Source organism: Amblyomma americanum, chromosome 1 (genome assembly GCF_052857255.1).
Source record: "Amblyomma americanum isolate KBUSLIRL-KWMA chromosome 1, ASM5285725v1, whole genome shotgun sequence".
Taxonomy (NCBI): domain Eukaryota; kingdom Metazoa; phylum Arthropoda; class Arachnida; order Ixodida; family Ixodidae; genus Amblyomma; species Amblyomma americanum.
Window position 1 is genome coordinate 158,199,874 of NC_135497.1, and position 26,034 is coordinate 158,225,907.

Consider the following 26,034-nt stretch of genomic DNA (forward strand, 5'->3'; position numbering starts at 1 on the left):
CGATGATCCATAACAGCGCGACAGACGGGACAAAGAAGAGGAGACACAACACACAGCGCTGAATTTTTCTTTACTAAAAACATATCTATGTTGAAAACTAAAATAGTAGCAAAGCTAAGTAGTTTTAACTTTAAATTATAATTTTAATTTCAAAGTAGTTTGAAATAAGTAGTTTGAATGCATTTACAGAAAAATATGAATAGTCCTCATTGCTTGGGACCAGTTTTGACAGCATTCTGGGATAGAAATCAAAAGAACCCAATGAATTCATTGACTAGGTTATGTTATGCTTCAAAATATACGATGTATGTGATACACATAAGAGAAAGCAGGCTGACCGTACCGGACCTGGGAAAAAAAGAACAACATGCTGCAAGCCAGGTGACATTGTGGCTATATAAAAAACTAATCAAACAACTACCACCACCAGGTCAAAGGATTGAACTTTAGCAGCAATGTAACCACTCAAATTAAAATGCCTTCTCAAAGTAGACATCTACCATCCTTAAGCTGCTCCTACAAGACCCATACAACAAAGGTGTAATCACAGGAAACTCCTCAAAAGGATGCTACCTTAGCACATGGGTAAGAAGTACACACTCAAAATACACTTCTAAAAGCTGTTGTAATGATTCAGTTTATGAAATAACCATTACATCACAAAAAGCACATGTTCTAACAACAGTACCTTACAAATTAAATGTGGCCACTTTTTTCTCACATACATTGCAGGCCACAAAGAACAAGGCATACAATAATATTGTTGCATGCATAGGCCACTCAATGTCACACGTACAATCACAATGCCAAAACTTGATGTGTTCAGCTGCTCTTGTAGCGAGAGGATCCTCGCACTGTATGCAGTCCTTTTGAGTCCACGTTTGCTTGGTGCATCAGCAGCAGCCCAAAGAGAATCATCACAGTGCCAAGCCACCAAAGTAGTGTTAACTGTTCACCAAACAAAGTCTGGCCAAAGATTGCCTGCAACACAGTTCAAGAAATGACAATGCCACAAGAGTAAAAAGCTTGGACCAAAATGTGACTGAAAAGGTGCTTAGAAACCATTGTATAGCAAAAAATAAAATGCGCTTTAACCCCACACATACTAGGAAGTACTGTAGTGCACTTCAGCACCCAAGCCTAATTTGTTGCAAGAGTTTAAGATAGGACAAAGGCAATGCTAATTACTGTTTTCTACCTAAACCAAACAATGCAACAGGTACAGGTGCACACAGAAGTTTTCAGAACAAGAAAGCCAGAAAAAACCTGATTTCCTTCACTGCCCAGAGGCATTGTCTGACATTAAGGGCTGCACTTTGAATCACACGGAAAAGAGTGGTCGTAGCTACATGTTTAGACTGGTTTCCTGGGCACCTCAACACATTACATATTGTATTTCAACAAAATGATGAAAACAAAGGTGTGAATGGTAGATTGTAGAGGACTCTAATGTAGCAAAAAAAAAAACTCCTACGATGTCTTGGGGTATTCACCGCGAGTGTTCCGTTTAATATCATTTTTTCTTTCTCTTAGTTGTGCCTTTTTGACTATCGTGTTGACCTGATTGTATCGCTTCGTGGTTTCGGCGTTCTCCTTTCCAGTGTTTTAAATGCATTGAAATGAACGTGTATAGCAATGTGCATGTCCTTTGACCGTTGATGGTCTCAGCCTACTTGCTATGGTCTTTTCTACTGCAGGCGCATGTTTTGTATCTTGTGTATGTTATACTGGATATGCTATTGTTTTGTATAATTGTCCCATTATTTTGCCCACTCCTGTAAGAGCCTAACTAGGCTTACAGTATGCTTAAATAGATAAAAAATAAAAAAACAAGTGATATGTGCCTTGAAAAGAAGAGCATTATGCAGCCAAATTTTCTAAATAAACGCAGCAGCTTGAAGTGCCTACCAAGAAACTCCTTAACACAGTACTACTTATAAAAGAGCACTTCAGCAAAAAATTTTCAGAAAGTTGTACCACCCAGGATACCGAACAATGCATGTTGAGAAAGCATTCATTCTCCACTAAACAAAAGCATTCCCTAGAAGGCTGCTATCTGAGAACAAAGACTAAACTTATTTGGGTCGGACTTAATTCATTTACAACGGCAAGTTCAAACGTAGCAGGTGTTGGAAGATTCATTTTGAAAACTGCACCATGTTTCACAAAAATACTGTCAAAATAACTGAATTTCAGGCTTTCTAAATTTAATTTATACAAACCAGTACTTCATTAACTACACTTGACAGAGCTAGTGCCTAAAGATAAAAATGATAGTTTAAATGAACTATGAGTTGTGCTATTATTACATTAACAGAACTGTAGAAAGATGTAATCAATGTAGCAATTTCACATGCAGTGCAATTTTGTGATATCTATTTTTTTTTATATATTCTGCCAAGTCTGGTTTCCAGAATCTAAAAATGTTTTTGTTGCCAATTTCAGAGGAATGAAAATTATGTAAGATATTAATATTCTGGACTTGGGTGATTTCTACAAAAACTAAGGACTTATTTAAATTTCTTCCAACATTACCACAATCTAATTTCTTTAAAATGCAGCAGGTTTCATACAGTCAGTGTAACACAAGGGAGAGCATTTCTGCCTACCTCATGCCTCTGAATGGGAAAGCCAGAGTATGGGCTGAATTAAAGCTTAATCTGAATAGTGGCATGTCATTCTATTTGCATAATAAAAGTCAGCTTCTTTTACTATCTGAGTAAATACTACACCAATAAACAACTAGATGAAACCATTCCAGAAACATCAAGACAGATAACAACCAACAACGATGAGCAACAGATCAGCCATTGTCTATGAGCCCGATGAGTAGGGAGTGTGTGTATGAAGGTTCTTTCATATCAGAAAAACAAAGTTTGCACAAAAATTGCCTTGTGTGAGCACTTAACAAGAATGAAACAATTAAAAATATCAGTATGAGGCCTTGCACTACTTTTTTATAAGCACTAGAGAGCTTTGACTACTAGATCAGTGCTCACCTGAACATCGAAAAAACGTAGTTTTCAAAAAACAAGACAATAGTGAATGCCACATTACTAAGGGCTGCACAAGGATAACATGTAGTGGAAACTGGACTAAAATGTTGTAACAAAACCACGATGAAATGTTTCAATGAATCTGTAAATTAGCCATGAACAACACTATAACTGTGTGTCTGTCCTTGTACATGATATTCCATTTGCAATATTTGCACATAAATAAACAATATGTGCTTTTATTGGCAACCGATTAGGCTGGGAGCAGCAACAACTGGTTCACTACAGAGGCAGAGTATATGACAAGCACTACTCAAAATAATTAGCATGTTGAAGCATTTAATCTCTAAATAACAAGCATGCATACATGCACATATGCATGTGTACTATGCGCTAACCGCACTAAACACCCTCTAGAAGAAATAATGAGCGACAACCCTAAACACTTACTACTAAAGGGTTTTGGACTGCCCACCTGAACTGGTTTAACAGCTCGTTCTGCCGTTAGCAAGATGATTCCGCTGATCTCTACAGGTGCAACGTGAGGACGCAGTCTCATATGGCTTCTGGGGCGGGATGATTAATCAAACGATGAACGGGTACTTACGGTGAAGAAAAAATTCGATGCCGTGTTGGTTACCGCAGCTTCCAGGGTTGTTGTGCACAGTCGCAACGCTTTTGTGAACACTGTCCACATGACAGCATTGCAACCGATCATTAGGAGGAAGAACACAACTCTGATAACCGCGATAAGCTGCAAAATAGTACAAAAACATTCTGTTCAACACCTGTAAGACATCTTAAAGAAAAAGAAATGAATACATACGTTGCCGCACAAATAGTGAGCTGAGGCACCGGACAGCCAATGCCCAAACACAGCTTGGCAGGCACTGGAGGTCTCCCCACCGGCCATCGAAAATTTCCCGCACAGGGAGGCAAGGGCAGCAAGAAGTCCGGACAAGAGTGACAGCGTCATTCCCTTCATTTCGTTAGGCAAAATCATTGCTCACACGCTACTTGAGTGACATGCATGTTTCCCACTGAGTTTCGCAAAACGCCATCACATCGGCAAGCAAGGCGAACAAGCAGCTACTACCGCAAGGCGAAACCACAGTACGTTTCTCTGTATGCGCCGCCCCCGCGTTTTTCAATCGGTACGATCAGTATCATCGGTACAGACCGAGGTGCATAGCACTGGCTGTAGTTACTGTCTGGAATCATGGAGGAAGAAAAAGATGCATGTCGGGTTTTTCGGGAAAAGTTTACTGCACTGTGTGTTTTCTAATCAATACAGCATGGTTGCAGTTACCCGCCGGCGACAACAGCCGTGCGTTCTGGCAACCTGTGCTTGAGCCCAGAGCCATAGCCAAAGCTGTCCGAGCTGGCTGCCTGGCTGCGCGAGCGATCTCGCGAAAGGGAAAGGCTAGGCCAAGGCGGATTTAGGCTGCGAGACTGAGTGGTGCGTTGCGCGTATGCGCTGTTTGCGCTGTTTGCGCGTTCGCTCAGCTATTTGCCATCCGTCGCAGTGGTAATAGTGTTTCATGCGGTCTTGAAAAACAGGTAGTAGACAGGGGAACAATACGCGTACCCAGTGCGCCCGTGTTGCGCCTGGGTCTGGTACTGTCAACTGAACGGTCGGAAACCGAGTGCGAATTGCTTTCTTCAGGTGAGCTCGGTACTGTGTTCTGTGTCCTGTTACACTTGATATTTAGGCATTTGTGTCCCCCTCCCCCCCTCGCCATGCTTTATTTTTAATTTTTACCTGTTAGCTGTGTCGTACGAGAAACCGTGCCGAATGCAGCTGCTTCTGAAAAATCTGCATCAAAAATTGGTACGGACGTGCGCGTTTGCGCAGCATGTTTATGTTCTTCGGTGGTAGCCTGGCCAAAAGACGTCATGACAGCCACTGCTACCATGTCTGCCTAATTTCGGCCACTCATGTTGCACGAGTAGAGCGTACGGAGCATTGCTCTCGGACAGGAAAAAGGAGTCGACGCGCGACAAATCCTTTACGCTAGCCTTCACATCAAGGTCGGCTGCGTTCTCGTACTGTCTTGAGAGCGGAATCTCTGCAAACTGTACGCTGTATTGTACTACAGGGGTGCTGAATCGCTGACGTGCTTACAGGCAGCTGTGCACAATCGGGCGTCATGATCTTCAGGACCGGCTTGCCCGCCTGGATCAATCTCTTGTTCATCTGGACGCCTGTCCATGCTCACATATATGAAGGTGAGTGGAGCATTCATTGCGAGTTTAATCTGCACAGCCTTTTTATCTGATTAGTTGGATAGCGTTTAGTGTGGCTGGCACAGTGATATACTATTTCATGAAAACTATGCAGCTTTTTTTTTTTTTTTTGTACTGAGCTAGCTTCCCGCTTATTGCTATGCTATGACTCGAATTTTGCCGTTGTCGTGCAGAGAAATTAAATAAACTGAATACTGTTGACATCCTAGTCTCTATTACAATAACTTACTGACAAGGCAGTGCTGTGCACCTTTATATTTTTCAGATGAAAGCTGTAAATGATCAGCACTGTTTCCTGTGTCTGTTCCGAGCACACAGTGTCGGAATAAAACCGAAGTTCTGTGATACAACACGATAGCAAGGCGGGCGAGTTGGTGATACATATTTAAAAATTAACAGTGGTGACTAGAGGGTTTTTCTACCCTCTAGCCCCCGTTTTCCGCGCTGTTATTTTTTAAATTCTGTGATACGGCCGTTGCAATAGTTTATATAAAAGAAAAAACCTCAGTGTTAGATTGCCAGGCCAAAGAGGTGCAGTTTCATACTTGTACAGTCATTTGTACTGAGGGTGGCATGAACAATAACATATTTTCTTAGTGAAATAACAATTCTTAACTAGTTGTTCTGGAATTTTTTTTACTACATTTTTTTCTGTTCGGTTGACAGGTTTCAAATGCCCCGAATATAAGAATATATGATTTGAATTGTCAAACAAAGTTTTGAAAACATTTCTCATTTTTTTTCTATATTTAACTTGCTAAGATTACTTTATATTAAGTACAGAAATCTTGTTGTATTTAGATTTATTTTGCTGCACACACGCAAGTACCACTCCAAAATGTAATAAATAAAACTCGCTATCAGTTGCTACCTCTGCGTGAAATAAGAGAGGAAACAAGCCGGCAGTTTAGTTGTGGTTAGCACTAGTACTTGACACTCCGAGTGACAACATTCAGTCCAAAAGAAAATATTGTTTAGCCTTATTAGTTTGGAACTTAGAATAAAATGAACTAGGTTGAGTATTGGTTCAGCCATATTTTCAGAAAATTAGATGAATGTCTGCACGTGACAAACCTTTTATTTTACTACATATTCTCTTGAACTTGAGACCTTGATGCTGTAGATGCATCATCTTGAACTTGTCAGGTGCTTGTAGCATCACTGACCATTCAGATAACATCCTTTTTTCGGTCAAAGTTATTAGTCATTGCACCCTTCTAAACATTTTTCAGTTTGGTGCTCTGGAGTGTTCTGGGAACTTCCTTTACTCATGCAGGTGCATTCATAGGTTCATTCTCTAATTTTGAGCAGTATTTCTGAAAAAATCAACCTTTGCGAGTATGGAAGCTTTATGGTCATTGGTACTATTTTCATCACTTGCCTCCATGAAGCTTAGCACCCATCACAGGCCTTGTTGACATAGATGCTACACATCATGCAAAAATGTAGGTTTTTTGCCTCTGTGTTCCAGATAGAAACCTCTACCGTTAATAAACAGCTGTGACCGATGGCCCAGTGTGTCATATAAAATTTTGCTATACGACTATCTTTCACAGGGTTTGTTGACCCAGTCTGTTGTTTGGACCTATGTTGGAATGATGTGAATAGCAGAAGAGCTTCCATCGGTTGTGGCATCTCAGGAAACGAGCAGCTGCAATTGTAATTATCAAAAAGTATGTCTATGAACATGCAATCCCGTTGAATCGTGCAGAATATAACCCTGTAGGGTGCCCTCAGCATAAGATGTAACCAGCTGGCTTTGCTAACAATTTTTTTTTTCTGGCTCTTCAGATGGGCCCCCCCCCCCCCTCTTTCTTTTTTTTTGCACACACATTTGACTTGGTTGCTCTTCCCTCTGCTGTCTTTGTAATTAGTTAATTACCACCCCAGTTGCCTTACTGTGAAATGTTGGTGTGGAAAGTGCTGTATGATATATAAAAATTTGTCTCTCTGTTTCAGACAACTTGGGAGGACAGATTTCACTCCTTGGGCCCTTGGTGTGCTTTGCTGTGTTCATAGCAATCTGTGCTTGCTTCTGCCGAGAGTGCCGGCGCAGGGAAGCCATGCTAGCTACCACCACAGCAGTCCCAGCAGACCCATTCCACAGCACAGGGCCTGTGCCGTATGGGCCTGCTGTAGCTGGGGCCCGACCAGCACCCATGGCCCAGCCTTCACACCCACCATACAGCCCTCCCTACAGCCAGCCTCCAGCACCATCCCAGAGCCAGCCACCCCCACCAGGCTTTCTTGGCTACCCTTATGGAAGCATGCCGCAGGATCCACCTCCTCCTTATGAGTACAAGTGATCAGAATGTGCTGGACAGGATGATGCAAAGACAGTGGCTTAGAAGAAAAAAAAAAAAAAAAACTCACTTGTGGTCTGCATCTCAACTCCTGCTAGCCTTTTCATGTCCCACAATTCTCGTTGGTGCTTTCGTAGCTCGTATGCTCAGCTTGTGACACTTTGGGACAGCATGCAGCAGCAGTTGTGGCTGTGTATGTGTGTTCACTGGATGGCATTATTCTGTGTTGCATGCAGGGATAAGTCAATGCTAGTGCTTTTGCAGTGCACTGGGTTTAGTGTCACTGCGCTGGAGATTACATTGGCAAGTTGTGCATCGCTACTTAAGGCATTGTGTGTGTCCTTCGTGAGAGTATATGGTTCTAGGTGCACAAGAATCTACTCATCTTGCAGGAAACAAATAAAATCAAAGGACTGGCTTCTTCAAGGTGCTGGTTCTAAGTTTGTCATCTCCCTAGCCGTCTTGTTAAACAGTGAACTCAAAATTCCAGTGTTGCTTTTATATAGAACACAGTGTTTCGAACAAGAAGCCATGGTATAACTACGTGGGTGCATCTGCTTGCACAGCCTGCCTTAAATAAATGTCATTTTTTTTTTACTGTGTTGCACCAGTTCAATGCTGTGTTGCACCAACCATATATCCAGGTACTTTTTAAGTGAACTTTCGTCATTTTTCGCTTCAAAGGTAGCATTTTTTTAGAAGTTATTGAAGGTGTATGTATGAAATGGAGTAAATTTTCAATATATGGTTGTATGAAACTTGTGGTGCTAGCATTCTTTGTCAGGCATCCTAGTTGCTCTCTTGAGCTAAGCACTGGCTGGATTCAGTTGGCTGAAGCTTTGTTGCCAAAACACAATGCAAAGGCAAAAACTTTACATACAATGCATGTACTATTGGCCCCAGAAGTTTATGGGATGCTGGTGCGTGAAAAAAAATTTCGGCGGCATCACTGAAACTAATTGCCAGAAACGTCTGCAAGTATGAGGAGACGTGCATGGGGCATTTTGCTGGTGCAAATACCTGGCAACTGAGTTGTCAGGAAGCGCTGCGGTATATTCGTTATGGTGCACATGCATCCTGTAAACGTTAGCTGCCAACTGTACCTTTCAGAGTTGACTTACTTTGCCATGTCGGGACTTATTTCACTGTGGTGCCAGGAAGGTTTCTTGCACGAGGCTATTTAAACTTGGTTATGTCATTTTGTTGTTCAGAGAATAAACTTGTTCTAGCGAGTTTTACACGCATGTACGAATGAATCGGACTCGTCCGTCTGGTTCATTTTGTTGTGCATGCTGACCAATCGCTGTACTAGACCCTAGAGCTGTTTTCTTGCATCTCTTGCCACTCAGAAATTTTTCTTGTTTTTCAGCTTACCATCATGGATTTATGACAGTATTGCCAACATGTTTTCAGTGAAGTGTATGGGCAGTGCTTCCATAAATCCATTGGAGCAGGTTTATGGGCAACTCTTGGAGCAGGCTATGGAGCAGAGGCGTAGTCCTGTATGTAAGATGCATTGTTTTATAACTTTGTTCGCTGGATAAAGGGGGTTTGTATAGTCCTTCGAGAAAATTTGCTCGAAAAGAGAAGGAAGCAGGGCAATTTTCGACACGAATCCAAAACAAAGGTCTTGTGCACTCTTAACAGTGCTGTACTAGGTTTGCATTCAGGTTGCAAGGAGTGGACACTCCAAAAATACCGGGTATATATAATTAGGCACTGTTGTCATGTAAGGTCAAAATTATACTATGGTGACTCGGCAAACAAACGGTTGCCTTGACCACTTTGACTATAGGAACCAAGGAAAATGACCCCTTATGCGCCTGTTAAAAAATATAAAACCTGTCAAGAATGTGTTTGTGGTCCTTTCTACTTTAGCTCGATCTGGGAATTTCGTAGTTAGCATTTGCTACCATATCCGTCGTGGAGCTAAATGACCGCACGGGCTGGTATACATCGAGTGCTTTCAAGCCGGTCGTGTGCTCTCGGACGCTCATTAAAAACTTACGGCTTGAGGCGTTCTGCCGAGTAAGCGCGTTGTTCGGCGTCGCTTTCAAGTACTACCATGGTACAAATGGTACTACATCGACCTTGTTTTCTGGACTTCTACGTAAGTGCGGCTGCATGGCATGGCGTGGCATGGCGAAGTTGACGCGGACAGCAGTGACTGCTGCAACCAAAACGAATTCGAAATAACGCAAGCATTATTTCAACCCATGACGTCTCATCCGGTTTGTAGAAAGACGTCACGTCAGGCAATTTTTTTTGCTGTTTGGGCCATGTTTGAGTCGAGCCGAGCATTGCTTTCAGTAGCACTATGGCCGGTTGGCGGAAAGGTCGTGCGATCGTGTTGCACGTGAGTAATTTGTTCTTTCTATCTTTTGGTATGCACATACTGAATGATTGCCTGTTATCTGACACTCGGCATTCCGTTGTCAACTTTGCGCCCGAATATTTTGTTAGCAGATAACCCAGGACCACCATGCCCAGGACTAGCACTGAGCCCTCTTGCCCGGCAGTGGACCCAAAGGCACGGAGGGAAAGACTCATCTGTTTTATCGTAAGTTCTGCTCAAAAGCTCTGTGCAGGTCTACGGAAAAGAGCAAGCGCTGAGCTGGTTTTTATATCTTTTGTCAACCCAGCCCAACGTAACTCATGGTCATGTAAAACACACATAATTACCAGCTTTCGTGTGCTTCCGAAAAAAGGCGGGAAACTTAAGACAACAGTCCAGTTGAACCACGACCGACTGGCTTTATTACTAATAAATCCGGTCGTGAGTTGAACTAACCGTTTGTGCGATGAGTTTTGTACGCGGTCCGATTTTTTGTGGCCCTGCGGCTGGGAAAGTCTGTAGAGTGTTGACTTAATGCTGCACTTTACAACTGTGTGCTGCTGTTACAATTCGCTTTCTAAAAACGGGTGCAAAAATTGTGGCGAGATAAGCGATTCCGCTTTGGTGTCTGCAGAGCGAAGCGTACTTCTAATAAATTCATATTTATATCAGAAAAGAGCACTTGAAGTACTGACAGGCAGTTTTCTGGTATGCACGGACCTTCCCGATTCCTGCTTCGAGTCCGACGTTCGCCTGCTGGCGCAGAGGATGAACAAATGGGACGTTAAAATGTTGAGGCAGCAAAGGCCTTAAGGCGCCACAAGGTGAGCCCTCCACCTTCTGTGAGAATTTTAAAATGAGTGCTGTGCCACCTGCACCGAGCATCGGTTTTACATGGGAAGGTTTTTGGACCCAGGCAGCCAACTAGTATGGAGCGCACGAGGGAACTGGAAAAGCAAGCTTCCTTTTAAGGCTTCGAATCTTGAGACCTTTTTACAGCTGATGCTGTGAAGAGGCCTTAAAGAGATGAACATTGTGGACAATGTGCTTGATGTCCTTTGACTGTTTGGAAGCTTGTGAGGTGCATAAAGCTCACAAGGCACTATTGCAGTGTGTGACAGGTCATTGTGGTGATATTAGAAGACAGTACAGCACAATGGGACAGAGAAAAGGAGCACACAGGATAAGGGCTCGTCCTGTGTGCTCCTTTTCTTTGTCTCGTTGTGCTGCGCTGTGTCTTCTAATATGCTATACCAATAAGTCCAAACTACCACTTTGTTAAGATTGTGGTCATGATAGGTTTCTTTGATTTGGCTGCACTCTCTGCACTAGTTCTGTGAAGTTCCATGGTGGTGCCGGCAGCGTGCAATGTCAGTTCAGGCAGTTCAAATGCAGCTTGGCACTGGCTGCTTCCAAAACGAATGGTCGAGTGCAGGCCCGAATGTCTGATAGCCTTGCTGTCGTCACGAAATTGCAGCCAACTGCATGCCGCTGACACCAATGACCACCAAAATCCTGAAACACTTGGAAGAGTTTTCAAGCAGCAAATCTCAATGAAGTTTTACCATCAACCTGCTCTAGGAAATCGTCTATTCACAGAAGAAAAAAAATCGTTTCATGTATACACACAGGCGACTTATGAACTAGCGCTGAAATGCTGCCCATGCGACTCGATTTGACCGCTTAGGTTTCCTCAATGTGTAGGCCGAAGAAGCAGAGAAGGTATGGCACGAGTTACCTAATGAAATGATGACAGTTACTTGCGGAAAGGTTGTGGTCTATGGGGGGGTTTAACGTCCCAAAGCAACTCGGGCTATGAAGGACGCCGTAGTGAAGGGCTCTGGAAATTTTGACCACCTGGGGTTCATTAAGGGAGCATAGACACCTAACTTTTTGGTGCGTGTTTTTTCTTCTTTGTAATGTAATTACGCCACTGCTGTGGCTCAGTGGTTATGGCGCTCGGTTGCTGACCCGAAAAACGTGGGTTCAATCCCGGCTGCGGGGGTCAAATTTCGATGGAGGCGAAATTCTAGAGGCCCGTGTACTGTGCGATGTCGGTGTTTGTTAAAGATAACCAGGTGGGCGAAATTTCCGGAGCCCTTCGCTGCGGTGTCCCTCATAGCCCGAGTCGCTTTGGGACGTTAAACCCCCATAAACCAAACCAATCTTTTTTGTAATGAGGCGTAAGGCATTAATATACACGGATTACCATGTGGCATGCTCCTACGGCTGCTAAAGAATTTATAACTGAATTTCTTTCTCGCTGTTTCAACAGCTGAACGATGACTATGACCTCAAAGAGAGGTTGTAGGTCATGTGAGGCATGAAAAACTGCAATATAATTGGTGCTTCTACATTTGTTTTTATTCCTGCTCTTGAGGAAGGCTGGTTTCAGCACTGCAGTAAATTAAAACGATAAAGCAGTAATTATATCGGAGTTTTTCTATGCCTCATATGACCTAAAACCTCTCTTTGACGTCACAGCTCTCATTCGGCTGTTGAAACTGAAACAGCATGACAGAAAAATTCGATTATAAATTATTTAGCGGTCGTAGGCGAATACTACATGGTGAGTCATGCATTGTAGTGTCTTCTGCATCATTATAAAGAATAAAATATGCCACCAAAATTAAGTCTCTATGCTCCCTTTATGTGCATTGACATCGCACAGTACACGGGCCCCTAGAATTTCGCCTCCATCGAAATTCGACCGCCACGGCCAGGCTGAAACCCGTGACCCGAAAGACGCTGGTTCGATGCTGGCCACGGCGGTGGAATTTCAATGGAGGCGAAATTCTAGAGGCCCGTGTACTGTGTTGTCAGTGCATGGTAAAGAACCCCAGGTGGTCGAAATTTCCAGAGCCCTTCACTATGGCTTCCCTCACAGCCTGAGTCACTTTGGGAGGTTAAGCCCCCATAAACCATAAACCTTTCAACAAATAACTGTCATCATTTCATTAAATAACTAGTGCCATACCTTCTCCTCTTCTTTGACCTACACGTGGGCACCGCCATATTGGCGCACCGCAGCTGCGCTTCCATTTCGGTGAGTGCAAGCCAGCCTCGAACTTGTGCTGCACTTCTTGAACTAGTGATGAAAGTGCAGCCAAATGGAAGAGACCTTATGGTTACAGTAGAATCTCGTTGCAACGAACTTCACGGGACCGCCGAATTTAATTGGTTATTTTGAAATATTGTTGTACTGAAAAACCATTATTTTCATGTCATTAATGCATCACAAGAACTGAAATTATGTACCTTTGCAGCAGATTTACGTGTTGGTAAGTAAATAATGAACGATAACGCTGGGCACAGTTTAACTACAATTTATTGCTTGAAGAATTCTATCTTCTTCTGGCGAGTAGACGACAAGTGCTGCAGGACGAACGCCTCCACATCCTCGACCTTCCTGTGCACGTCATCGGGGACATCTTTACAGCGCCCGAGGAATGATCGGCTCTTCTCTAGAAAGACTAGGACATCCGAGCCGGAAACCATCTCTTCCTCTTCGTGTGCTGATCCAGTGTCGGCATCGTCTTCGTCGCTACTACATTCTTCTTGCTCACGCACTTGATTCACGATGTCTTCGGTGGTGAGCTCCGCAGATGTAGCCGCCGCGCTGTCGCTGTCCACGGTAGTTGCCCAGCCGCAGACGTTTTCTTGAGGGAGCCAGCTGCGACTCTCGATGTAGTTTTATGACCTTGTCCCGATCTTTGAGCATCGTTGCCATTGTTGACGGTGTGATGTCAAGCTCCCTGCACAAGTCCGCTTGCTTTTTTCCAGCATTCAGCTGCAACAGAATGTCCACTTTTTCTTTAAGCGAAAACTGGAATCGTTTCTTTTTAACGCGGGGGCCAGGAGAACTCATTGTCAGCAAAGCACAATCACAGCGCCAATAACTTTGCAGATCCTACCATTCGCTGTCAACATGGTGACACTGCACTGAATACGCTTATGACTACGGCGCAGTATTCGACCACACGCAGGATGATGGATGGATGATAATGGCCTTACCCTTTGTATCGGGCGGCAGCTTGCGCCGCCTAGCCTATATTCATTCAACGCGACACTCGCGTTGATGCCGATGCTGCCGGGGCTGTATCCGTTGCAATGGGTTCCCCAGCGCATAGCTGCTGCTTCGGATGATGATGATGGGCGTCAGCTTCAGGGATTTGGCACGAAACTGCGATGGAACTTCGTAATAACGAAGCGTCTTGCGACGATTGCGAGATTAAATTGCATACGTTATTCTGAAATATTCGGTAATCTGGAATTCGTAGTACTTAAAGTTTTTTACATTGAAAATATAGGCATTTTGGCAGGGATTTAAAAAAAAATATGTAAATCTGAAAATTTCGTTAATCTGATGTTTGTAGTAACGAGATTTTACTGTATATGGCTGTTTCCTTTGCATTGGGTGGGCGACAGTTTTTTGTCCTAGCCATTACGTAGAAAGAAGAAACAAAAAGGAAATGTGGAAACATTCACTATTAAGACAACAGCTTTCACCTGCAGACCCCAATTGAACAAAGCCTGCCTGTATAGTGAGCAAAGCAACTAGGCTGTCAAGGATCTAGCAAATTATAATTTTGAAAGTGGGCCTCCTCCTGCAAAACTGGCAATGTTTGTGCCCTTAGAGACAAGCAGTGGCGAGAGGCCGGAAGCCGCAGACAAATGTAGGTAGGACAGGTAGCTGAACAAGAAAGTAGTTCCCATAATTGAAGAATACATGGAAAGACAAGGACGAGACATGTTTATGTTCTTCCTTCTATGTTTGTTGGTTTGTTTTCACAAGTTAGGAGTAGATGTTTGTTGTAGTTTCACTTTTTGAGGAAAATGGTGAGGGGGCTGTTCTTCATCTTTAGACATGCAGCCCAAAAGACAGAGCGCAGGAGTGACTCACACAACATTAGTGTTTGCGTTTTGTTCCTACTGTTCTGTGTGCTTGCACCCCTTGTCCCCAAATGAGGCATTGACATGATCTTACATGGTGCTATGCTGGTAGAGGATGTGTGCTGCATGCATATGGGTGTGTGGCATTCAGATTCAAGCACCAGCATATGGCTTCTAGTGCAGTAGGGATTATGGGAGGAAAAAAATCCTCAAGGATATAGATGAATAGTTTAGCTCTTCAGTTTGCCTTTTCTAAAAAATTCTGTGACAGGAGGTTTCAATACATGTCAGCCTACCCCTCATGTAATACTTCCTTGTGGGCCTTTGAGGTACAAGTAGATTAAAAAAAGTAGTGCCCTTTCAAATAGTATAATTTGCAACTTTGGTGCAAGATTTTCGGTGGCCCCTTCAGGGAGTGTTTGCCCAGAGCTTGTAATGATTGCTTAATGGCGCTTGGTCCCAAGAACCACAGTTAACCAATTGCCCTTGTGCCTCTTGATGAGAAAATCTGAGAGGTCAAAATGACAATTTACCATAGCTGTGAACAGTAATGAGCTGGATGTATTGCCGAAGAGAATCGAGGTTATCTACTTGACAGTGGTAAGAAGTTTGGGTTGGTTAGAGCATAGATGGCTTAACATCATCTTCCATATCTTAATAGATGTGGCATTGTGTGCATGTGTAATTAAAAATTTGTTTCGATGTGTGTGCCTGGTGAGCTGTCAGTTCGGGCATAACAGAGTTGTAAGCTCAACCAGAAGTACCTGCCTTGTTTGAGTTCAGGGCAAGAGCTTTGAGCGAGGCCACTGCACTGCGTCCTTGTGCATTTGGCTTTTTTGCTCCAACTTCCTCCTTCCCCCACCTCTGTTAGGAATGTCACCATGGGGCTGAGCGAAAGTGGTGTGGTGTAATTAGAGCAGTGGCATGGCCATAAGGTCCATTCGAACAGCACTGCATAAGAATTGTTTGCTGGATTGGCCCCGCAGTCAGAACTGAAATGAGTTATGAGTGGGCCACTGGAAAAAGACAGTAGAGCAGCGGAAAACATGCCACGAGTGGTGGACAGCTATAGTTTGGAGGCAACCTTTGATGCCTGTGTTGCCATTGTGGTCAAAGTTATCTGTGAGACCATCAAGGGCAGCAGCACCTGTACTGAATGCATTGCATAGCAATAGATCAGAACTTCAATTTTATAGTTGGCTTATGGGCCTTACTGCAGGAGGTGTATGAATCTGTTCAGATTTCACATTGAGACGCATCAAATTCAGCCACCTTAGTACTCACAGGTACAGTAAAACCTCGTTAAGGCGTACCTCGTGGCACTGCGAAAAAACTGTGCAAAGCAGCAATATTGTCACGAAGACGACGAAGCTGGTAGTGGTGCGGGAACGGAAAGGTCACGCTATAGGCGAGCGGGCATTAAAATCATCTCACTGTCATCATTCAACGCCGCTTATTATTCGGCTGGTTGCCACGTAACATTTGGCGTGAGATGCGGGGTATCATCCCCGTCCTGGTCCTGGAGCTTCGAAGTCCTCCGCCTGCCGTGATCGTCGGCTGTGTGCACCTGGTTCACCCCGCCCGGCTGTGCCCCAGCCCGCCAAACCTGAACCGACCTCGCCGCTCACCCCAGCGTCGTCCCCCGCCCCGACCACAAGACACGTTGACGTGACGACGCTGCCGCAACCCAAACCCATGATCCGAGCGACCCGAGATGCCGCCCACACGTGAGGACACCACCCCCCTGCCTATGCCATTCGGTGCGTCCAAGGGCTTTGGCCGTTGGCTCCTGGCGACCCGCGACCTGGAAGCTTCGTGGACCAGGATTCATTCACACATATCTTTCATCGTGGCGGCCAGCACTTCCCCCCATGCCATTTCTGTTGTACTGTCCTCTCAACCCATCTCCACTGAGCACGTCTCTCTGTCGGCACCTTCTATTCACTATCGGGATGATCGCTCGGCAGCCCCAGGTAGTGTCGCGATAACGACAAAGCTGGCAGTGGCACGGGAACAGAAAGGTCACGCTATAAGCGAGCGGCCATTAAAATCACCTCACTGCCATCGTTCATCGCTGCTTATTATTCGGCTGGTTGCCACGTAACAATATGCTTCAACTGAAAGCAGCGTGAGTATATCCGTTGACCAGGTAAAAGATGATACCTGAGGCATTTCAAAGAATGCGCAAGTGAAACCTTTTAATCACATAGCTACTAGCGCAGCCTCGAAGGCATATAAGGCAGGTCCCGGGTCCCAGCAGCTCTATTAATAATGCGCAGGCAAAACCTTTTAATCACATAGCTACGAGTGCAGCCTCGAAGGCATGCAGGTCCCGTGTCCCATCTGCTCTATTAGGCCGTATTTGAGTGAACAAGCAAGTGTCTAGCACGCATGCAGTTTTTTCCAACAGTACAGGTTTAGCTGTCGTCAGCTTCCATGTAGGCGTTACTTTCATTGGATGCCGTTTTGCCAATGATGGAAGCTACAGTGTCAATACCAAACTGTGCTGAAGAAGTCTTGGACTGCAGTGTCTAATACATCACCAATCATGCAAAAAAATGAGTCTCCACAATGCCTCCTCTGCAACAAAATACCTCCTGTAAACAGGAGGTATTTAGGAATACCTGCTCTACTACGAGGCCTGGATTGGGAAGAGTTGGGGATAAGAGTTAATGGAGAACACCTTAGTAATCTGTGATTCGCAGGTGATATCGCTAAGTCATAGATTACCACCTGGTATTCTCCTGTAACCACTAAATAATTTATGATCGCATTTCTTTCTCGTACTGTTTCGGTCTCTGTTTCAACAGTCGAATGAGGACTGTGACACCAACGTGTGCTTACAGGTCACGTGAGGCATGAAAAACTGCCATATATAATCGCTGCTTCCGCATTAGTTGTCATTCCGGCTCTTGAGGAAGGCTGGCTTCAGCGCTGTAGTAAATTATAACAATGAAGCAGCGATTATATCGGGCCAGGTAGTGACGCGCAGTGACCGAACGTTCCGCGTGCACTACCTAGGACGATTAACAGCTGGGCGCCCCACCCCAGCTGTTGTGTGCAAAGAGTTGTGCGCGTGTTTTATTTTTATTTTTTCCTTCTTGACTGTACATGCGCACAACCTGGGCAACTTTATTGTTACCCTTTGTAAATAGTGTATATATGACCACTCCCTGTGTCCTTCCTTGCTGTCTCCTCACCTCTTTCATTTCACTTCTTCATACTGCCTGCTATCCTTTATTTCCGCTGCCGCAGCTCAGGTGCCACCGCCACAGTGATGGCAAATGCCGGGGTTAGCAAAAATCTTTTAACTTCCATTTTTTATTATTATTTTTCAATAAACTTACTACTGCTTATATCGGCATTTTTCCATGCCTCACGTGACACAAAAGTACTCTTTTACGTCACAGCAATTGTTCGGCTGTTTAAACTGAAACAGCTGACAGAAAAATTTCAATTATAAATTATTTAGCGGCCATGGGCAAATATCACATGGTGATTCATGCGTAGTAGTATTTTCTGCATCGTTGTAGAGAACAAAAAATGCCACCAAATTTACGTGTCTATACTCCTTTAGCACGCAGAAAACCAAATGGAAAATGCTCTTGGCCATTCCCTGCAATGCAAATGCTGTGTGGTGTACAATTTTGTTGCGTGGTGGCCAGCCAAAGAGTGAGGCGGGATAAACGATGGCAGAGGTATGATTTAATGGCCGTTGGCATAGCGCGAGTGCTCTGTACCGTGCCACTGCCAGCTTCGTCGTCTTCGTCACAATATTCCATTGTCACATGTAGGAAACTGGGGGGTATATCATCATCTGCGTAAGAACTTAAGGACACTGAGAAGTTTCCTAGGCAGCCGCTGACCACACACCATACATAGCAAAATTACTTTTGAAAAGTAATTGAATTCCATTACTAAATACTTTCCTAGAAATCACAAGTAATTAATTTGCATTACAAATTACTGGTTTCAAAAAGTAATGACATTACATTACAATTACCTGCCTTAGGTAATGAAAATTACTTAGTTTCGATGCTAAAATGTTGCGCATTGGTCATAGCTTGTGCAAAATTTCTAGAGTTTTTTGTTTGCACCACCACTGGGCTTGAAAATGGGCATCAGAAATATTGCCCCTCTTTAGTAAATTTGAACAGCCGCTTTGCTGATGTAGATGAGATCTTTCTCATATCGCTCTTCAATCAGAAGTACATCGTTCAATGTGTAATATGGTCCCACCATCCTGATCTTGAAGAATTTGTCATCCACGTAAACAGCAGGAGTGCATTGACTGCTTATCCACGTATCATCCCAGAAGTGCAGAGGGGTGCAAGAAGCTGCCAATTCTGCTGTTCAATTGATTTGTTCTGGAGGCAAGTTGGTGGAAATGCATTGCATGTCGCTGGGACGCTGTTGCCTGTGTTGCCCTTGAGTTAGAAATAAGGCCGCAAAAACCCGACAACTCATGACCAACTTTCTTAGATGTGTCAGTTGAAACTTCTTGTCAGTGCAGCGACGTCAAAGTACTTGCTCAAGCACTCGCGGTATGTCTACGCGAAGGTATCATATGGCATGCCTTGGTCATGGAGCTCTCCTGGTGGCCATGCAGTGCATTTGTGTGTAAGACGTATGCAGTGCAGGAAGATGCGTAGCAGTCCTGTGACTGATATGCAGACTCTTCACCAAAGCAGTGCTGACACCTGCTCGCACATCACCTCTCGTCCGCGTGCGCCGCTTCCCTGGGGTGCTGGCTATTACTGGTTGCGCACTTTTAAGGCACAAGCCTTAAGTGGCACATTAACATCTATACCCGGCGTCGTTGTCGATGTCCAGGAAAAGTGGTCTACAACCCCCAATGACATCATCAGCAAAGAGAAATATTTCTTCCGAGGGTGCAGAGAATTGAACCAAAGGCCTTCAGATTGCGAGGCGATCGCGCAACCCATGGGCCACAAAACTAGATTGCTTCGTGGCAAGTAATGATTGATTTAATGTATGTGTTGTCCTATGACTGTAAGCTAATGAGTAGGTGTGTCATTAGAAAGGAAGGAAACAATATAAATTAAAAAGTGAATGTTTTTCGCCTTCAAAGCATGGAAGTAGTCTCAAGTGCCCTCCATAATTTATTCTTGCTTTGGGAGTCGCCGCGGTGGCTCATTGGTTATATGGTGCTCGGCTGCTGACCCGAAAGACTCTGGTTTGATCCCGACCGCGGCAGTTTCATTTCGGTGGAGGTGAAATGCTATAGGCCCGCATACTGTGCGATGTCAGTGCACATTAAAGTACCCCAGGTGGCCAAAATTCCCGGAGCCCTTCACTATGGCATCCCTCATAGCCCGAGTCACTTGCTTTGGGACGTTAAACCCCCATAAACTGCATCTTTGCTTTGTATATGCTCATCTCCACAAACGCGAGGCCAAAGCATGGCAGATACGAGGAGAAGCATGGACTCAGTATGCAGCAAAAGTAATATCGCTAGTAATTAATTACTTTTCCGTGAAATTACTGCTTGAAAGTAGTTCATTACATTACTAAATTACCAGGCCACAAAAGTAATAAATTACATTAGAAATTATCGCGAAAAGTAATTTAATTACTGTAATTTTACTACAGTAATTTAATTGCTGGCTAGTCTGCCACACACTGATTTCAAGGTCATTGCACACTGCTTTTCAATGAATGTGAAATCCTGACATGATAGCTTCTGCAAATGGTACGCAACAAGGCCTTTTGCATTTTTAAGGCAAAGGTTTGTGCCACCTTCCCTTTTATTTTTTGTCCCCTTCCCCTACCCTGTCCCCCTTCATATTTTTTTTTATGTTATGAATGCAGTGTTTTAGCAACAAGCTTGAATTAGCCCCTATGAAAAATTTTTTTGCTGGTCTGCACGTGACTGTCTCCATGTTCAGGTTTTGCACCATTTCCTAGTCCCTGGCATTTATTGGCACTTTCACTTCATTAAAACTTTTGTGAATGTGCTGGCACAAATTTTGAAAAGTTCATTTTCTAGCGCTTGCAAGTTGTTTCCATATTTTTGTTTTTGATGGGGCTGAAGTTTCATGGCATGTCCAGTCCGTCAACTATTTCTTACCGTTTTCAGATACTTTGTCCCGTTACACTTGTGCATTGTGGAAGAGCCGCAGCTGCTCTTAAAGGGGCTGCGAAACACCGCTTGAACGGATGCCGGTTACACTTCAGATGGATTCTTTGTCGTACAGATGCTGACTCAAAAAGAATTGCAAGAATCGATGCATAGGAACGGGAGTTATTCAATGAAGAAATTTCAAAATACAAGCAAACAAAATGCTGCCCTCAACTCTTTTTTCGCGCAGCTTCCCATTCCCATTTCACTCTCCCAATGACGACACACTGTGCGACCAATCAAAACATCCTATCTTAGCACGTGGCGAAAGTTTACACTCCATGGTTGCCTGTTCTCTTTAACTCGTTCATGCCAAGGTTGGTGGCACCGTTTGCATGGTTACAACAACCATGTGAACGCCCAGCTGATCCAGCGATGCTTCATCGTCACCACAACGGCGCAAGAGGGAACACTGATCAGTGACATTCCCTTACTTATGGATCCCATCTCGAGTGTGAGATACTGCGACGGTGTGACAGCCTGCGCAAGATATCAGACACATTTAGCATAGCGCGTACCACTGCTGCTTACCGCCAACCATCGCCCCCAGCGCGCTGGTTGGTCACAGCGAGCAAGGAGCGCGCGCTGTTGACGGGAGCGTGGCATCTGGCGCCGCCACCCAGTGATCCTCCACAAGCTGACGATGCGTACTGTCTGCTAAATGTGAACTGAACGCATCATTCCTTGTGACCGAAACGAACGCTTATAGAGTGCAATGGCTCAATCGGATCAACTCTATAAAGCCGCTCTCAGATACGCAGAGAGTACCCATAAGTGTTAGTGCTAGGTCGTAGGATGTTTACAGAGAGGCGCAAAGTCCGTCGATGCAAAAAGTAGCCAGAGCCTCTAGTGGCGTATTTTTGTTTTACTTGCTTTACAGTGCTTTTATCTAGGGCGAAAAAGTTGGTTTTGTAATGTAATATAAAACACAAAAACTTGAAAAAACGTATCTCTAGTTATGAGCACAATTTGCAGTATATTTACTTTTGTCCAATCATAAAGCTCGCCCTCTGTGATGTCATATCCGATGCTAAAAACCGCCACTGTATGGTGACACCGTCAGCGCCGGTGAATTTGTTTTTGCGAGCTAATTAAAATATTAAAAACGAGTATACGTGGTACAACCGATGCTAATAGCATCACTATAACTCCTTCTATGCAACCAACGGGCAAAACAATGCACTGAAAATGTGTTTCTGGGCCCCTTTAAGATGCTTTGTGTCCTTGCCTTTGTGCAGGGCAGCAGCGACATCTTCTCCGCAGTGCTCAGGTGCATTTGGGCGAAGCATCCAAAAATGATGACTAGCTTGGCTGGCATTTTCTCGGTCTCTGAATGCATCATATGGTCAGAATTTGGCAAAATTATGGACATGTATACCAGGGAATCGTTTCAAAAAGTTATCCAGGATTTTAATTGTGAGTAAAAATAGCACAACACGCATAATTTTTGGTTTTGTGATACTGCAGATTACACGAACCAAGAACAGAACAGCAAGATTCTACTGTATTCCTTTGAAGGGCTGTGGCGGTTTTAAAGGGTGTCTAGCAACCTAGAATTGTCAAGAGGAATTTCGTTTACCTGGAAAAATCAAGGAATTGTGAGGGATACCATCAAGAAAGTGGTCAAGTCTGGGAAAAGGACGGGCTGAAATTAACGCAGAGGTGTGCTGCGAGTTTTAACGATACTGTAAGTGTCCAGCACACGGTTTGTTCTTATTGGCATGACATATTTTTGCTTGTAACGAGTATTAGGCATGGCAGCCTGTCTGTTTTAGCTGTCTTTTTCTTGTCTTCGATTAAGTGAGCATTGTATATACTGGTTAGTTCTGTACAGGTTGCCACACTCCTCATTAAATTTGGTCTGGTGCATATGAATAGACACAGCTACGTTCAAAAGTATTTTCTGTGGAATAAGCCGTAGTCATAGTAATGTGCAGAATTCATGCACTTTCAGTGTACTGATGCGAGGTGCGTGATGCGAGATCGATTTCAAAATCGATCTGTAAATCTTGCTCTCAGGCCTCGTCAATCTTGTAGGCTATTGCAGAAACAAACAAATAGAGGCTAGTTTCCCTGCGGTTCGAGCTGTGATGACGAGGTCGTAAAAAGCTTTTACTTTTTTGTGGAAATCGCTTGGTGCTTGTCCTGTGGCATTGCTGCTATCGAAAGGGATGCCAGAGTGTGCCTTCATTGGAAAGGCAGTAAAAGGCAGTGCTTCTCAGTGATGAGCAAACCAACCTTTGTCAGCCCTCTTGTTCAAGGGTTCTTGTTCAAGGGTATGACTCTGCTGTTGCTACGATTGTTTGACACTGCTTTTGCTAAGAGATGGCCCTTTTTTTCGTTTTTAATTCCTTTGATCAGAGATATCTATTAGTCTAATCTGCAGTATATAGTCTGTTAACCTGATGTAGCGGCTTTTCATATTTTCATACCACGTGCTGGGTTCGAAGTGATAATGGGATGAGTATCATGCTTGAGCAGAACTGTTTAAATATGCCACCTTTCCATAGAATAAACAGTTGGTAGTGAGCACATGTGGTGTCTCTTTCTTGTCTGTGTCCTGATTTGCGCAGCCGTTCATTTCATCATGCACCAACTCGCCCCTCAGGCCGTTATTCAAGGGTTCCTTCTTGAAAGCCTGAAATATTCTTTTGCAGTACAATGAGCAGAGTATGGAGCCCCTGAAAGCATTCAGAGTGTTCCGTTAAGAAATTTTCCAGAATTTTCTCAAAGTGTAGTTGTTTGTTTCTTTTGTGAAAGCACATGTAATGTCAGCACATATGGCCACCACTCTTATGAACCATTAAAAGAAAGCAAAAGCTTGTGAGTATAATTTTAACAAACTTCCAAATCTAAGACTCCGGATCAGCCAGGCACTTTTCATCTAGCGAGAAGGAAAACGGCTGCTGAAATTCCTCCACAGATTCCTAGTTGAAATGTGCCAGCATCTGTGGGTCTGTTACGGCCAGGGATTCCAGTGTGGTGAAACCCATACATAACAGTTAAGCAGGCCATGTCCATCAAGAATGCTGCATCTGGGGCAGCATTCCACAGCAGGAGGTGTCACAAGGGAGTGTGGAAGAGGTCGTCTTGTTAATGCTCTCACTCTTGTAGCTTAAGCTGCTGTTCATCGATTTTTTGTGGCATTAATGTTTCTCAACAATGCCACATCACGTCATACGCCTTTTAATGTCTGAACTGTGACAGGAAGAGCATCTCCACCGCAGCCGCGGCCTCGTGCTTGAGTGCTCGCCTCGGCTACGGGAGGTCGTGGGTACGATTCCTGCGGCCTCCGGTCCACCAGCCGGTTAATCCAATGGGAGCAGGCGGTCCCCCGGCCTAGTGCTCAGCTCTCCAGGGGTGCACTGCGTGGGAAGGATAGCCTGCGTCTCAAAATTCCCGTCAAATGCGGGAACAAAAACGACTCCACGTGGTTAAAACCCGCAGTCTGAAACTCCCTCCATGTGCCAGTTACAAAACTTACAACGTTCATGAAACATTCACTTCTCTAGCCTCAAAGAGGTGCCATAGCACTCTCCGCTCACAAACCCTCTTCGAGCAAAGTGCAGCGGTATTTGCTTGCTACCGTTGTGGCTGGCTCACACGCATCGGCAGGTGTGCATGACGGGTTAAAAAAAAAAGATGGGCTTCTACCGCACAAGGTGGATTTAGGGTTGCTTGACGGCGGAACTTGTCTCTGTTCCGTCAAGGCAACGGTTTGGTCGAAGACCCTTCTCCCGAGCATCTCACCCTAGATGCGCCGAGCACCATGGTGGGGGAAATCTTAAAACCGATAAGTACCCGGCGGCACTGGGAATCGAACACAGCACCTCCCGAATGTGAGGCGGATGCTCTACCTCAAGGCCATGCTTCGGTGCTATGATCTTCGCCAAAAGGCCGAGAAGTGAAAAGCCGAACGATTGTTGTTCGGCAGCTTACAAAGTCAAGCTGTGATGTTTTTTCCTGAACACAGTTATGGCTCAGACAAATTACCATTCCACATGATTTTCCCTCGTTCATTGAGATGCTAAATAAGCTTTAGGATGTGATAAACTATGAAGAGGAATGAAATATTTGTGTGAAATGTTTCTTTTCATCACTGCATTTTGTGGAAACATGTTTGTATTGTAATTTCAAATATCTGTTTTATAATTTGAACTACTCGAAAATAAAACATATCGCAGTACTGGCCGGCATTTCAAAAGGCCCTGGTATGCACAGCATGTGTACGAGAGCAGACGATGCAGCAGTCCCTGTGGTACTACTTTTGGAGCCCACATGACCAGGGTTGCTGCTCTTCCTCGGGAGTGACGTCTTAACGCACCCTGACACTCAGAAACCGAAATCGCTCAGTATAAATAATGTGATAATATTTAATGTGCATATTTGAATTGCGGAGCACCTATCACGCGCCTGGTGGGAGTATGCAATGTTTGAAACTATGAACACTGCAACCAAAAATTTGATGTCTCCGCCTCTTTAAGGTTTTGGGTTTAGCATATGGAGCTTGTGACTTCCTGTGTGCCAGCGTCAGAAGCCTTTCAGGAACCCTTTCATTGTTTGTCTTGACTATTTTCATTCATCTTGGTCTCTGCCTTGTACACAGTTCTTTTTGTGTGTGGTTTCTCTGGCACATCTTGAACAATGTTCCTTTTATCCTTTTTTTTGAGGATCTTTCTAATGTCCATACGCAAAGCCACTATAGGAGTGCGTGGGCTGCTGCTGTAGCCTGTTGGGAGATGTCCTTATCTTTTTTCTTTCGTATGCATTTAATTTTTTTGTATATGTTTGTGGGTTTCTCTTAGTGGTTTATTAGTTGCATTTTATTGTTATGACTGATACTAGTGGAGGGATTGCAGCAGCCGACCTTGCATGGCATGGCATTCTCTGGTCCAAGGCACCTATTCCCCGTTCCAGGCTACTGGCTCAAGATTATGCCCATAAGTCTGCACCTTGACCTACAGGCAGTCGCATTAGACCCATGTCGGCCAGGACTTCCGTGCCAAATAAAATATTCCGACACGCCTTGTCAGTAATTAATGAAGCGTATGAATAAATGAGTAACAACTTCGTTGGCCGTATAGGAAAACGTGTTAAAAAGCAGTTTTTTTTAAAGAC

General features: G+C 44.2%; 2 protein-coding genes across 3 annotated transcripts; one reads left to right on the plus strand and one right to left on the minus strand.

Moving 5' to 3' along the window:
- Positions 1–53: 53 nt before the first annotated feature.
- LOC144114029 (transmembrane protein 42) lies at positions 54–4,110 on the minus strand. The gene is made up of 3 exons (XM_077647468.1): positions 3,823–4,110; positions 3,604–3,750; positions 54–981 (listed from the first exon to the last, which is right to left on the minus strand). Exons 1-3 carry the CDS (start codon positions 3,997–3,999, stop codon positions 823–825), a joined length of 483 nt encoding a protein of 160 aa, XP_077503594.1. The 5' UTR covers positions 4,000–4,110; the 3' UTR covers positions 54–822.
- Positions 4,111–4,352: 242 nt separating this feature from the next.
- LOC144114030 (uncharacterized) lies at positions 4,353–8,784 on the plus strand. 2 transcript variants are annotated; one of them, XM_077647470.1, is made up of 3 exons: positions 4,353–4,662; positions 5,096–5,225; positions 7,203–8,784. In XM_077647470.1, exons 2-3 carry the CDS (start codon positions 5,147–5,149, stop codon positions 7,547–7,549), a joined length of 426 nt encoding a protein of 141 aa, XP_077503596.1. In that variant the 5' UTR covers positions 4,353–4,662; positions 5,096–5,146; the 3' UTR covers positions 7,550–8,784. The 2 variants fall into 2 exon arrangements, with proteins under 2 accessions (XP_077503596.1, XP_077503595.1); XM_077647469.1 differs by having other exon boundaries at positions 4,384–4,662; positions 5,124–5,225.
- The last annotated feature ends 17,250 nt before the right edge of the window (positions 8,785–26,034 follow it).